This window comes from Tachyglossus aculeatus, chromosome X4 (assembly GCF_015852505.1).
Source record: "Tachyglossus aculeatus isolate mTacAcu1 chromosome X4, mTacAcu1.pri, whole genome shotgun sequence".
NCBI classification, from domain to species: Eukaryota; Metazoa; Chordata; class Mammalia; order Monotremata; family Tachyglossidae; genus Tachyglossus; species Tachyglossus aculeatus.
The window spans coordinates 24,184,656-24,199,938 of record NC_052098.1 but is presented as its reverse complement, the minus strand read 5'-3'; the positions used below and the strand labels follow the sequence as shown (position 1 = coordinate 24,199,938).

The 15,283-nt window shown below is 40.1% G+C and overlaps 1 protein-coding gene across 9 annotated transcripts in view; it reads left to right on the top strand.

The window, feature by feature from the left end:
• Window positions 1-15,283, top strand: part of MPDZ (multiple PDZ domain crumbs cell polarity complex component) — a 160,162-nt gene that overhangs the window by 129,061 nt on the left and 15,818 nt on the right. For all 9 annotated transcript variants that reach the window (XM_038769591.1, XM_038769588.1, XM_038769586.1 and 6 more), the window contains 8 exons: window positions 1,114-1,206; window positions 1,304-1,378; window positions 3,058-3,220; window positions 5,381-5,523; window positions 6,763-6,846; window positions 6,970-7,163; window positions 8,927-9,074; window positions 14,145-14,231. In XM_038769591.1, coding sequence (XP_038625519.1) covers window positions 1,114-1,206; window positions 1,304-1,378; window positions 3,058-3,220; window positions 5,381-5,523; window positions 6,763-6,846; window positions 6,970-7,163; window positions 8,927-9,074; window positions 14,145-14,231 — 987 coding nt within the window. The remainder of the gene's footprint in view (window positions 1-1,113; window positions 1,207-1,303; window positions 1,379-3,057; window positions 3,221-5,380; window positions 5,524-6,762; window positions 6,847-6,969; window positions 7,164-8,926; window positions 9,075-14,144; window positions 14,232-15,283) is intronic.

Below are 15,283 nucleotides of genomic sequence, written 5' to 3'. Positions count from 1 at the left end.
AAGTTCTCTAGATAAATTTGTCACTTGGCATAAGTCAGTTTCCCCAAGCCTCCTTTTCCTTCCATAGTAGGGCTTGAGGCCTCAATTATATGAATACTTCCCTGAGTTTCCACTTTGCTTATGTAAGCACAGCCACAGGTATTTCCTTCCACAGTTATTTAGAAAATCTAGAAGAAAGTCACAATATGCAAAGTAGTCAACATGCAAAGCCTTTCAGTTTGTGGTCTGTAAGATTTTTTTGCCAAGGGGTTCCCAAGTACAAAAGTCATAATTTAGCTTGTTTAATCATTTTGTCAAATATAAGTGAGTGTGCTTAAATTTGGCATAGTACAATAACCTCTTACCATTCATTTTCTGCAAAGAGCAAAGGGACTATTAATATGTTCATTGTTGATTTAAAATAGATGGAAAGACCACTCTCATTTCTTCTCTCTTTTTTTTTTTTTTGGCTCTTTGAGGGAACAGTGAGAAGTGTTGCTGGCTCTGGGTAGAATAAAAAAAATAGCCTGGAAAAATGTAGTTTAATTTTATGGTACTTCACATTAAAGAAAAGAATGAGCAAATATTATTAAACATTTGGTTTTGGTTATTTTTTAAAGTGGAAAATGTAGACAAAGTAGGTGCAGCTCTCAGGCTCTGGCGGTTTTTCAATGCAACCCTTTGTGCTTCAAAGTTTGGGATACCCCTGATTTGCCGAGTACCAAAATGCTGCCCTCCAGGGAAGCAGACTCCAGGCACTTATTTTCAGCAAGCACAGGGAGCCTAATAGTAACTGCAGCCCAGCTGCATTTGGTTCATACATTCTTCTAGTAAAGGTGGAATGGGAAGAAGAGCGGCGTGGTTGAGGGAGGTGATGCTCTGGAGGCTATATCGAAGTCTATATTTCTATCACTTGATACAGATACAGATGGCTTAGTTATACAGTAGACAAAGAGGAGGCAGGAACATTTGGTTCCTTCTAAATGGTCCACATAGAGTGGGCTTGAGGAAATCCTTACCCCCTTTTCTAGTCCTCTTTTTGAATTGTGTCATTATATTTTACATGCAAACCTTTTCTATTTTGGAAAACCATCTGTTTAAATCTCATGATTGCTCCAATCTCTATTTTTCTAGGATCAAGGAGGATTAGGCATTGCTATCAGTGAAGATGACACACTTAATGGAGTTGTCATTAAGAGTTTAACGGATCATGGAGTAGCAGCAAGGGTGAGGCATTTCTGTTCTAGCAAATATAAGGTAGTGGGGGTTTGGAGGTACAACTGCCAGGGCTTAAGTTTCAACCTTTTGTTGTTTTTCTTTCTAGGATGGACGAATCAAAGTTGGAGATCAGATCTTGGCAGTAGATGATGAAGTTGTTGTGGGGTATCCTGTGGAAAAGGTGCTCTTATAAATAATGTGGTTATTGATTAGTGTAATCTTTGGGTGCTCATGTTAGCAAGTTTGAAAATGACAATTCACCTAGATAAGGGAATTATTTCCCCAGAGTGAGGAGTAAAAACATTAGTTTCATTTACTGTGCTATACCTGAATATCTAGGAATGAAGGTAGAGTCCTTGAAAATATTGTGGGCTGTGATTTGCAAAATTGCTTGGAGTTTCTCATATTTACAGGGTTATCTGACAGCAAGACCATCCCAACATTTATGTCCCCTTATGATTAGTATTTAACATACTTTTTTCAAATAAAGTTGTTATTAAAGACTTCTTCACTTAGCATTATGGCTCAGTGGAAAGAGCCCGGGCTTTGGAGTCATGGGTTATGGGTTCAAATCCCGGCTCTGCTGTGTGACTTTGGGCAAGTCACTTAACTTCTCTGTGCCTGTTACCTCATCAGTAAAATGGGGATTAAGACTGTGAGCCCCCCTTGGGACAACCTGATCACCTTGTAACCTCCCCAGTGCTTAGAACAGTGCTTTGCACATAGTGAGTGCTTAATAAATGCCATTATTATTATTATTATTGCCTTAAAACCTAGAACCATAATTGGACCGTAGAAATATGCTAACTAGGTCTTGTAAATTAAAAGACTACCTTCAGGAAATGTTTAAATCATTCACACCAACAAATTTTTAAAAATCAAATCACTAGATGATAGATGATGGTCCTTGTGGATAACTGGTAGACTTCAAGGTCATTAAATTACCACAAATCCAGGTTCAAAACCGAAGCTTTATCATTATAGTCTTTATGACCTTCTGTCAAAGAAGGTCAACTATCGTGAGTGTTGGAGGAAACTGGGGGAAATTAATGGTTGCTTGATACACTTCCAACCACCAAAGAAATTTAGTTTTAATATACAGGGAGATGAAGAGGGACAGACTGGTGACGTCTAAATAAATGCTTATTCTCTCCTAATAATTCAGTATAGTATACAGTCAGTATAAAAACTTCCATAAATATACCGACAAATATCTATAAAGATCCACATTAATAGTACCTTGGCTTTAGCCATAGATATTCATGATTAATATATATTTATATTAAGTGGACATCACTAATGGTGATACGTGTGTGTGTGTGTTTCTGTGTTGCGGGGGACGGGGTGAGGAGGAGAAGGCTGAAAGTATCAATTCAGGGGCCATAATTCCAGGCATATTGAATACACAAAAAGACAGTCCTGTATTGTGTTGTCATGTTTAATGTTTGTAGTGTCTGGCCCTGTTTTCTGTGTTTCCTCCATGGCTTTCATTCTATGAGAAGCTTTTTTCTCAGTGAAAGCCACTCCTTTTTTTGATAGCAGTGTACCATGCTGGCCTATCCTTGGCTATTTACTCTCAGTTTTCAGTTGGGATACAGTGTTGCTTGAAGCTTTGTTTTACCATACCCTTAAAATGTTTACCATGCCCTTTCTGATTCCGGTTTCCCAATTTCATCTCTCATGATCAAAATATGGTCAGGAAAGCTGCATGTCAGGGAAAGTGAGTGAGTTAGGGAGGGAGAACTACAACCCCACTTCCTACAGTCCTAGATACAATGATAAACTATTTGCTATATTGATTGCTTGTTTACGTAAAATAACTGGTTCCCAAGGTTTGCTTCTGTTTTCATTATCCAATAGTTTATCAGTCTGCTGAAGACCTCAAAGGCCACAGTAAAACTTACAATTAATGCAGAGGATCCAGATGCTCAGCCTCCCCAGTCTGCACTCAGCACTACCAATGGAGACAAAATGAACATATTACAGCCCGAGACAGTTCCAACTGAGCCTGAGTCTCTCAGAAGTAAGTACCCTGACATAAGTTTCATTTTCCACAGGCAAAGCTGGACTGGAAAACAATACACGTATATGACAGATCTTAAATATTTTATTGAGTGTTTTACCACAAATTCGTATACTTGGTAACGACTGATATAAAAATGTTGTTGCAAGAGGTACTGATGTTTTTTCAAAAATGCTCTTTGAGGTGTCCTAACCCTACTTCTCTCTACTTTTCGGTTTTCTGTATCTTACAAACATGAAGTTTAGTGCAAACATTCTGTGATCGAGTAGTCTTCTCAATAGGCAACTAGCAAAAATGTGCTGAAAATAGCTGGGTGTCTTAACAGCCCCAAAGAAAACATCTGTTTTGGCTTCAACAATCAAAACATTTGTTTTCTTTTGAAATGCCTGTTGCCGAAACACGGATCAAACATTTGCTTCTAGAAGCCATATTTGCATCTAGGATCATATCAAATAAAGCATTTATTTGATGAAAAATTCATTTTATTTAGAAAATGCTTGCCAATGCATTAAAATCAGCTTTCTTGGAAACTTTCTATACTCCCGTGGATTTTCTACTGGACCAGAAATAGCATTCAGAAAATAAAGTGAAATGACACATTCAAAAATAGTATGAAGCGGGGAAAGTATGTGTTTTAAAGCCATAAAAGTATTCTATTTATATGAAGTAATATAAAGAGAAACTTGGGGCTCTTAAGCTGTCATAGCTATATAGTGTTTTCTGGCTTTCCCATTTCAGATTCTTTGGTAAAATCAAGGAAGTAGGATATAAACTTATGAAGGAAAAGGAAAGGAATGAAGGCTGTAGGTTTAAGTTTGAGTCTCTTGAAAACTCAGTCACTGACCACATAGGCTTGATATTTTACTAGAGGAAAAATCTCCTAGGTGCTAGAGATCGTATTTGGGGACCAAGCAGGGCATCATCCCCATGGGATTCAGACAAAACTAATGGCTTTGTCTATCTTCAGCTTTTGGGGTGGGGCCGGCTGCCCCCCACTCACCCCCACTTTCCCTCTTAGCCATAAAGAGTCTAGAAGTGGAATCAAGATGGAAGCAGCATGGCTCAGTGGAAAGAGCCCGGGCTTGGGAGTCAGAGGTCATCGGTTCAAATCCTGGCTCCACCAATTGTCAGCTGTGTGACTTTGGGCAAGTCACTTAACTTCTCTGTGACTGTTACCTCATCTGTAAAATGGGGATAAAGACTGTGAGCCCCCCTTGGGACAACCTTGTCACTTTGTAACCTCCCCAGCACTTAGAAAAGTGCTTTGCACATAGTAAACACTTAATAAATGCCATTTTTATTATCATTATTATTATTATTAAGTTGCACTTCTTGCTCTCTGGCAGCAAGCCACAGGCTCCACCTTAGCCCCTGTGGGATTCTTTTTGGCAACCCTTAATCCTGGCCCCAGAGCTTAGTGAAAACAAGCCAAACAGCCTGACTGGATGCTCCAGGGGCAGTGCTGACATTCCCATTTCGAGGCGCTGTGCTAGCTGTGTGGAAATCCCACGGTGGTGCACAGCTACTGTGCTGCTGCTTAGCACTGATTTGCCAGCCGTGGTCTGGTGTCAGCTTGTCTTTCCTTTGTCAGCGTCAGGGCCCCTGCTTTTTGGGTGGTTCTGACAGCTGTGGTGGGACAGAGGTGATAGTGTGGCCATGGAAGACGGGTATTATCTCTTCTTCCCTCTTTGGCCCCTTCCTTTGCTATCTCCTTTTTTCCTTTCTTCTTCATTTTGCCCGCTCTTTTGCCCATTGCTCCCCATTCCTTTCCTCGTTTCCATTCCACTCTTCTTTTCCCCCATCTTTCCTCTTTAACTCCCTCTCCCCGTTAAGCCTGTCTACCATCACCTTCTTCAGCACCCCAACCCTTCAACTCAGTGCCTCAGGCTCAACCTGGTGCTCCAAATGAAAAGTTGGACAATACATAAGGAGCAGGCAAAAGGGAATATCAAGGCAATGGCACCATCTGTTTTGTGGATCATAGCTTATTTAGGGGAAATTTTCAAGGCGTTGAAGAAACTTTTGAATGTAATAGTGCATGTCCATTATTTTGGAGGTTAATAACAGCTGGCGTCAGGAAAACATTCCAAGTTGGTGGGGTACTGCAATTTTCACTTCAATTCTTCCTTGTTTTCTGATGTTTGAAACTGCTATTTTAAGGTTCAAGCCGGTCATCCACTCCTACCTTTTCTTCGGATCCAGTTACCTGTCCCATCATCCCTGGGTGTGAAACAACAATTGATATTTCTAAAGGACGTACTGGGCTTGGGCTGAGTATTGTTGGAGGGGCAGACACTTTACTGGTGAGTGTCTTGTGATTCTTCAGAATACATAGGCAGTCTCATACTCACCAAAGGAATTATTTTTTGAAGATGTCTCATTTAGGTTATAAGAACAAGTTAAGTAAAATCATTTCTAAAATTCAAAGTTTTAGAAAAAAACAGATGAAGGAAATTCATGTGTTTTGATAGTATTTACTAAAAGTAAAAAATGGATAAAATCAGCTTTGGGTTAGTAGTTGCTTTGATTTAGTGTATGGGTTTTTTTTTCAAGGGTGATTCATTCATTCAATCGTATTTATTGAGCACTTACTGTGTATAGGGCTCTGTATTGAGCATTTGGGAAGTACAAATCGGCAACATATAGAGACGGTCCATACCCAACAATGGGCTCACAGTCTAGGTGATGCTATTGATAATGAGATCCTATCCATGCATGTGAATCTAGCTGAAGGGATTGATTCAAAACTGACACTCCCTTCCACATTGTTTGCACTTAAAGATAGATCCATACCATGCTAATGAGCTTGTCCCACATGTAGCATGTTTGTGTTTAAGCCTGCCTCTTCATCGCCTGATTTTCTTGAAGCCTTTGCTCAAGGAAAGCATCACTAGCAGGCTGCTCTGCTTAAGATAGTGGTCTCCCAGCAGTTCACTGATACAATGCATTGTTTGAAACTGTGCTTCTCTGTGTATTTGAATCATTTATTCTTCCCTTCCAACTTGTGTGTTTCCCCTTTCACTTCACCATACAGTAGTTGCAGTCCATATCCTGTTATCCACTCTCCTTCATTTCCCTTTCTAACCAGGATGCATTGTCATTTGCATTGCCTCAGTCTGGGGCGTTTGCTGCATTCCGGACACTATTGTTGGTCACCTTGTCCAATCATTTGATGGTGGTATTGATGATGAAGCTATACCATGTCAGACTTCTGTCCCATGGACCCCTAATAATTTACATTAAAACTATATACATCATCTAATCTATATATCTAGGTCTCAGCATATTGATCTTTTGCTGGAAAAATATTATTTTGAAAGCCTGCTTGGAATCTGGAGGACTCAGCCCTTAGTCTGGAGCTTTTAGTATGTTTATACAACACAAGTCTACCAACTCTGTCATACTATACTCTTCCAAATGCTTAGTACACTGCTGTACACACCATAAGCACTCAAATGCCATTGGTATTCCTGTTTAATTTTTACTAGGTATTGGGTTTAGTGGTAGCAAAAAATAGAAATATTTTTGCTTTTAATCCACAGGGTGCAATTATTATCCATGAAGTTTATGAAGAAGGAGCAGCCTGCAAAGATGGAAGGCTCTGGGCTGGAGATCAGATATTAGAGGTATAAATAATGGAGTGGGTTTTCACTTGGGTCATGGAGTAGTTGATTTATGAAGGTTTTGGGTTTACTCATTCTTAGCCCCCCCCCCCCTTTTCTCAGAGTTAATGTGTGAATATGTTACAGGTGAATGGAATTGATCTGAGGAGTGCCACACATGATGAAGCTATAAATGTCCTGAGGCAAACTCCACAGAAAGTTCGCTTAACTGTCTACAGAGATGAAGCCCAGTACAAGGAGGAGGATATGTATGATATCCTGAATATAGAACTACAGAAGAAACCAGGGAAAGGTCTTGGATTAAGCATTGTTGGTAAAAGGTATGAATAAGACAGCAAACCTGTCAATACTCTCCCAAGAACTTAGTAAGTGCTCAGTATATCCGATTGATCTCTAAGAACTAAATTTTGCTCCCTGTCATTGCCGTTCTGAATGCAAATGGAGCACTGTGAATGGGCAGGCTCCGCATGGCAGTGTTTGAAGTAACTACGTTAACATTTTTGGTCATTTTAGGTGCAGCACTTCAGCCCAAAAAATGAGCACCAAAGACTTGCCATCCTACAAACAAGCTTCATCATAAGATGTAGGGGCAAGAGAAATAAATCCATTCCATTATATTCTAGACCATTCTCAGAGATGCAGGCACACATGGTGGGCAGCACCTAGGAGTTTCACTCTGCATGCCTTCCCCATTTTTAAGGAGTGAATCCCTTGTCTAGAAAGGAAGGGCCCTGTGACTAGAAAGGGCAGTGGCTGGAGCCCAAATCACCAGAGTATCCTGGGCCTGCCTTGGGTCTAAGGCAGCTTAGGGAGGTTGCTTCTGGCTGCAAACACCTGTGAGTGAGACAGGTAGGGATATCCACTGGGGACAAGAAGTGCTTTTCTGGAAGAGGCCTGAATTATTGGGTGGTTCCAGGGCATGTTTCAGCAGCTGCTGTTCTAGTTAAAGGATAGCAGCCAACCTCCTACTTTGTGCCCAGATGGTACACCTTGTCAATACCCAAGACATAGGGTTTGCTGGACCAGTGTTTCTCTTCTGAAGGAGTTAGTTCCATGAGACCTGGTCTTCCCCACATAATGGGGAGAATTGGGGTCATTATGATGTACTAATTGGCTCCTATAAATGGCCACACTGATAAAATGCCTGTTTGCAAGTCAATTTTGTGAGAAAACACCAGTGCAGATTATCAGAGGCCACATTAGTTTGTTTTGTGATGATCATTTGGTAAGTCAAATATGAATGCTCTTAGGGAATGAGGAGGTCATTTCATTTATAATGGAGTCAATAAAACCATTCTGCAATCAATTCTTGATTATTGCACAAGGGTTATCTGCATTGTCCCCCATCAATAAGGGAGGTACTGACAGGGATGCATATAGATAGAGAAGAAATTTCGGTTGCTTGTAAAATTATCCATAACTGGATTGATTCATAAAATGCTTATTCTCAGACCTAATTTTAGGTTTCAAGTAAACTTAAAAGTTCGAATAGAGGAAAATTAATATCAGAAATAGTTTAATGCTATTTAAATCTATGAAGCTTTCAAGCCACAGCAGAATATAGAAAGCTACTCAAGCAGTAGTTTTATTGATTGCTTTCTTTGCAAAAATGAATTTGAATTCTTTACAAACAAATCGGAGAGAAGAAAAATGTTTGGTGGTAAAATGATCCCAATATTTGCAGAGATTTTAACAATTAATGGTACTTGTTAAGCGTGTACTAAGTGCCAAGCACTGTACTAAGGGCTGGGGCATATACTAGACAATCAGGTTGGAAAAATTCCCTGTCCCACATGGGGCTCACAGTCTAAATAGGAGGAAGTAGGATTTAATCCCCATTTTACAGATGGGGTAACTGAGGCTGAGAGAAGTTTAGTGACACCTCCAAGGTCACACAGAAGACAAGTCGCAGAGCTGGGATTAGAATCCAGGTCCTATTCATTAAGGATGTTGATTCAGGATTCATTTTCCCTGTCAGGGGGAGAAATTGTATGAGTATAATTAGCTGACAAGGCACTGTGCTTGCAGTCATTAATGCAATTGTAAAAGGATAATGCTGAATATTAAGATGGTATATTTGCAGAAATGATACCGGTGTGTTTGTGTCGGACATTGTGAAAGGAGGAATTGCAGATACAGATGGAAGACTGATGCAAGGAGACCAGATACTAATGGTCAATGGGGAAGATGTGCGAAATGCCACCCAGGAAGCTGTTGCTGCTTTGCTAAAGGTAACAATGGAAGTAGCAGTGGTGGTGGGGTTGTATTCTAAGAAAAAGAAAATAGTTTCAGATTGGATGGCTATAGTCAAATACCTATTAATTTATGATCTTCCCTCATTTTTACAAATAAAATCCTGACAATTAAATGTTATGAGTCTTAGTTGAAAAATGGTATTTTTAATATGTCTCCAAGATAATGAGAGACATTTTATTTAGCAGCAGTATGGATTTTCAATTAAAATTGCTGAGCCAGCAATCTTGGCAAAATGCCTTGTCATCTGAGTAGCACAGGAGGCTGGCCAAGGAACCTAAAACCTCAGTGTTATTAAAAACTGTAGCTTTCTGCTCATTTCTTCCGCCTGAGAGGAATCTGTGAAAACTTGGCAAGAGGCCATGTCCATTACAAAGGTACTGATGCAGTATGCTTTTAAACTTATGATTTTTTTCCTGAATTTCCATTCTTGTGTTCCTTAGTGGTACACAAGTGTACCAAGTAGTGGTACACTATAGACCATTCAGAACTATATATATATTGATAAAATAAGAGGATCATAAACAAGCAGACCCATAATTAAGGGACAGGTACTTGTTTGCCATTGAACAATTTCCAAGTCCTATTCTCAGCTCCAAAGCATGGTTTTCATTTTGTCCATTAAATATATAGAGAGATGGACAGAGAGGGAGCTGTCCTTTGTTTCAAAGATAAAATGACTAATGCATAGATCTTATGCTTCCAAACACTTGAGTGTGGCCGAAAATATACACATATCATCGTGTATGTTTGCATCAGGACCATAGTCTTCAGCATAAAACAGTTCTTGGATGATTGTCTCAAGGACCCTTAATGTAGCCGTTGAACTGGAAGAGTTTTCCAGTGAATTTTATAGAAACTCTGTAGTCCAACGTGCAGATACCATATTGCATCTTCAAGCGTCGATCAATCAGTGGTATTTATTGAGTGCTCACCGTATGGAGATCGCTACTAAGCACTTGGGAGAGTACAATATAACAGAGTTGGTAGACATGTTCCCTGCCCACAACGAGCTTACAGTCTTAGAGGTGGTGGTTAAGCAAGGCTATGTGGTAGATCCAGTCCCGCTCAACCTATAGGCTACGTAGTAGTTAAACCAAAGTCTTTTGCAAGTAACAAACTCAGGTTATTGAGCATTTAAAATGTGGAGCCTCTAACTAACAGTCTGAGTGCTTGAGAAGCTCTCCTAAGAAATGAAGTACTCACTTTGAATAGGCAGAGTGGTAGGGAAGTGGTCCTTAAAATGACCTGCCTCTCCCCAAGCCAGTGCCCCAGAAAACAACAGCTGGTCATCCTTCCAGCACTTAGAACAGTGCTTTACACATAGTAATTGCTTAACAAGTACCATCATCGTTATTATTATTATTATTAACCCACAAGACTATAAGCCATTTCTAATAATAGTAATTGTGGTATTTGTTATGGACTTACTATATAATAATAATGGTATTTGTTAAGCACTTACTATGTGCAAAGCACTGTTCTAAGCGCTGGGGGGATACAAGGTGATCAGGTTGTCCCACATGGGGCTCACAGTCTTAATCCCATTTTACAGATGAGGTAACTAAGGCACAGAGAAGTTAAGTGGCTTGCCCAAGGTCACACAGCTGACAAGTGGCTGAGCCAGGATTCGAACCCATGACTTCTGACTTCTGACTCCCAAGCCTGTGCTCTTTTTACTGAGCCACGCTGCTTCCCAGGACTCTAGACTGCAGGCTCCTTGTGGGCAGGGAACATATTCACCAACTGTGTTGTACTCTCCCAAGTGCTCAGTACAATGCTCTGCATACAGTAAGTGTTCAGTAAATACCACTGATTCATTTGACCATGTGCATACAAATAAAAATCTGCCAAACATAAAGAAAATATCAATCACATCATGAAGCATCAGGAGTTACCTGATGATAGCAGCAGTTATTCAACAAGAAGGTAGTAAAAATGAAATTTGAGGACCCACTGATTGCAGTGCATAGTACCGAGACCTTGGGAAAGTACAACAGGTGCACAAGACATGTTCCCTCCCCACAGGGAGCTTACAGTATTTGTTGCACATGAACTAGCTAGATATGGAGTTGACCACAAAGAACGAAACAGGACTTCCTTGTAGACTAGAGTTTATGGAAATCAGTCTTGTCGTCCTTTTTCTGGAGAGGAGGACTGGCAGTAAAAGCTTTACCATTAGACAGTCACTTGTGTCAAGTCTGCCAAAGCATCAGTGAGCATTTGATGACCCTATGCTTACCCATAAAACAGATCCACTTTGCCACAATCACCAATGCAAATGCCCCACACTGACTTAAACCCAGGATGAGAAAGGCTCATTATAGTAAAACCAATATTTGACAAGCTGATTCTTATGGGAGATTTCAAAGCATATGTGGGCAATGATGCTGAAATGTGAAGAAAAATAATTTGCCAACAAGGAATCTATAAATAATGTCTTACTCCAGCCCTTTTAAAGGGCTAAGCATCGTTTTTTAATATCCAACAGAGCTTATAACTAGGCAAGAGAGCAAAATCTTGGCTATAGTATACTCAAATATAGGCGTTGGAACCAATTGATTATATCATTCGCCAACAGCAAGACTTTAGGCTGTTCATATTACTACTGCTTTGCAGGGTGCTAATGTGACCGTCATCTGATACTTTACAAGTTTTTCTCTAACGGTGAAACCAAGGGGCATTCACTTAACTCATCTGAGAGCAGGGCTATTTTTTATCTTCCAAGTGTTTTGTATTGTTCTGTCCCATGTGCTTCGTGCAGTTATGTGCACAAAGTAAGCACTCAGTAAATACGTACCACTGATTGATTGATCCAAACTACCCAAGTGGCTGGAAGTCGCTCAGAAAACATGATAACAATAAAGCAGTCCCATTAGTTCTCTAGATTGTAAGCTCCTTGAGGGCAGGGAATGTATCAATAAACTGTTATATTGTACTTCCCCAAGCATCTAGTATAATGTTCTGCACACTGTAAGTGCTCAATAAATGCTATTGACTTATTTAGGCCAAGAAATCCCATCTATGCTAAGCTGTTTGGCAAGCAGTGCAGTGTCTCTATGATATACTTAATTACAGGCAATCTTTAAGACTGTGGGGCCATCTCCCCTGCCCTACATCCTTCCCCTCCCCACAGCACCTGTATATATGTTTGTACAGATTTATTACTCTATTTTACTTGTACATATTTACTATTCTATTTATTTTGTTAATGATGTGCATTTAGCTTCAATTCTATTTGTTCTGACGACTTGACACCTGTCCACATGTTTTGCTTTGTTGTCTGTCTCCCCCTTCTAGACTGTGAGCCCATTGTTGTGTAGGGACCATCTCTATATGTTGCCAACTTGTACTTCCCAAGCGCTTAGTACAGTGCTCTGCACACAGTAGGCGCTCAATAAATACGATTGAATGAATGAATGTCAGAAGCAGGTACTAGGACTGATTTAACACAGATACTTCCAAGATCAAGAATTACTTGCAACAAAACAAGCATTGAATTAATGACACTTTACAATCTAGTGGGGAAGACAGACTTTGAAAGAAAGTAGAGATAAGAGGAAGTATCAAGCACATATGTGTACTTAAGTGCTAAGAGGTCATAGGCACTTAAATGTTCACTAGTGCAGAAGAACTGGGATATAAAGTAGAGAGATTACTGGTCACATGGGGAAGATGTATCTAGAGATGTTTTATCAGAAGGGCTTTGAAGATAGTGATTTGTGGTTGGCCAGGTATAATGGGAGTTGGGAATACAAGTAGTGGGAGGGCAAGAGCAAGATGTCAGTGGTGGGGGAACGAAGGAATCAGGGAATTAGCTTGGCAAGACAAGTACCTACTAATTGCCCACTTTGCCAAAAAGTTAGCATGTGGCAAGACAGCATTTCAAACAATAAGATCCTGATAAAGAGTCAAGATAACAGCATTGAAGCAATGCTCATGACATCATACCTTCACTGGGTTGGACACAGGAGGATAGATGACAGCAGATCACTTAAGTGCTATCTTAAAACTGACATGGCTTTAAAGACATAGTAATGCAAAACATCAAAGTAAGGGACATAACTGTGGACAGCTGGAAGAAAGCATTGAAAGGCAGATCAGTCTGCCAAGCACAATCAGATGTCAGATGACTGTATTTGAGCAGTTGCTCTGGGAAGATTGACACCAAGAAGGGGGCAAGGGGGAGAAAGTCCGGTAATGTTGGTAATAAACATAACAGTGCAGCAAGGGGAAGTCTTTATATGCATACAGTGTGGGAGGGATTGTCAGTCATACACTGTCCTGTTAGCCACCATAGCTCAATCTTTGAACCAAAAGACAATATGTGTATCCATATATACACACATTCTTAGTAAAGACATCCAGAGGATTAGGGACATTGTTGTAATTTTGCCCATTTATTACAGGAGTTCCTTTCTTGCTGTATCTGGAGTAGTTTTATAATAGAAGCAGTAGAAAAAAAATATGAGGAACAAAATTAGGAAGCATTCCACAGAAAATTGCATTGAATGAAGAGGAGGATGAGAAACAGGGGTGAAAAGAAGGGAAAAGACATAAGGGGTATCATTGCCTAAGAGCTAATGTGCTGGTCAGAGGAATTATCATGATTTTCATTAAAAAGTATTTCTTTGAGCTACTTCAGGAAGCAATATTTAGAAGGCAATTGCTTACTGGGCCCTATTCTCCCTGGGGAGTGGGAGAGCAGACTGTAGTAAAACTGTGGAATTGTGGCATTGGAGAACACCCACTCAGGAGGCACATCATTGTGTTCCCTGGAGCGGTAAGAAGACAAATAAGTTCACTTTCAATTAAAAATTCATTTATGTAAAACCTAAATTTCAACTGTTAATTACTCAACCCTTCAGTTTCCATGTCTGTAGAGACACAGCCTGGGAGTCTTAGATCCATTTGCAAACATGAAAATTGGAAGCACTGATAGGAAGTTGCCTTTCAAAAATTGGGCTGTGGTGGTAAAATATAATATGAAAGATTAATGAGATGTTTCAGTGTTGGAAAGCCTTCTATAAAAAAAATCTGTTCTTCAGTGTTCTCTAGGTACAGTAAAATTGGAAGTTGGACGAATCAAAGCTGGCCCATTCCATTCAGAAAGGAGGACATCCCAGAGCAGCCAGGTTTGTCATTATGGAACATTTAAGAGAAGGAATCCCAAAGGTGGGGAAAAAAGGAACTGTTGTGAGACCCAGTTACCACCTGTCATTACATTCAGATATGAAAACATCTTTGCTTCTGAGTGTTATTGCCCATTCTCTTTGGGCTATCTACCTACAGATCACATTGCAGACCCCACTTTCAGCAAGAGTGGAGTCTATGCAAAGTATTGCTGGAGAGCATAGGCCTAGAAAGAAAAAAAAAAAGACTTGTGTAGTCTATACTGCCTTTAAACAACCTACATTGGATATTTTGTTGGACATCTTACCCTCAGGTTAATCCTACTTCCCTTGTCATTTAGAGCTAATGAAATTTCATTATGAAGCCAGTGTGTGCTACTGTCTCCATGGGAAAATGAAGACAATCACAGAAAAATAAAGAGAAATGGGTAACCTTGGGTGGTTATAGGGTGTGAAATAATTGGTGGGGGCAGTGTGTTTGGGAGTCAAAATAAGAGAAGTAATGCTGCTGTGTGAGATAGAGTTGTATAGCAAGTAAGGATGAATTTGAAATTGAATTTGAATTTGAAAGTCAGTCTGGTGCCTAGATTTTCACCAACGATCCTGTGCGATATGCAGAAAAGAGCGAAGGAAACATACTATAGAGGTGATCCAGGGCTGGGAGTGAGTGGTGAAAAATCACTGGAGGGAGAAGAGGATGAAAGAGTTGAGTAGAACAGAGGGTGCTGTTGGTGTGGGTTTATGCATCAAGACAGAGGAGGTTGAGTAGTGAGTCCAAGTGGCCTGGCAGGAGTGGAGGGGGTCCTTAGATAGGAGGTCGCTGTGCTAGGAGAGAATAATTTTGAAGAAAGATAGTTATTTTGTGGGGAAGGAGCATATAGGAGAGAAGGCAATTTAGGAGGTTGTGGTTACAGAATGGGATTCCAGAGTTGGTAGAAATGTTACAATTCATTCAGTCATTCATTCAATCATATTGAGCACTTACTGTGTGCAGAGCACTGTACTAAGCTCTTGGGAGAGTACAATACAACAGTAAACAGACACATTCCCTTCCC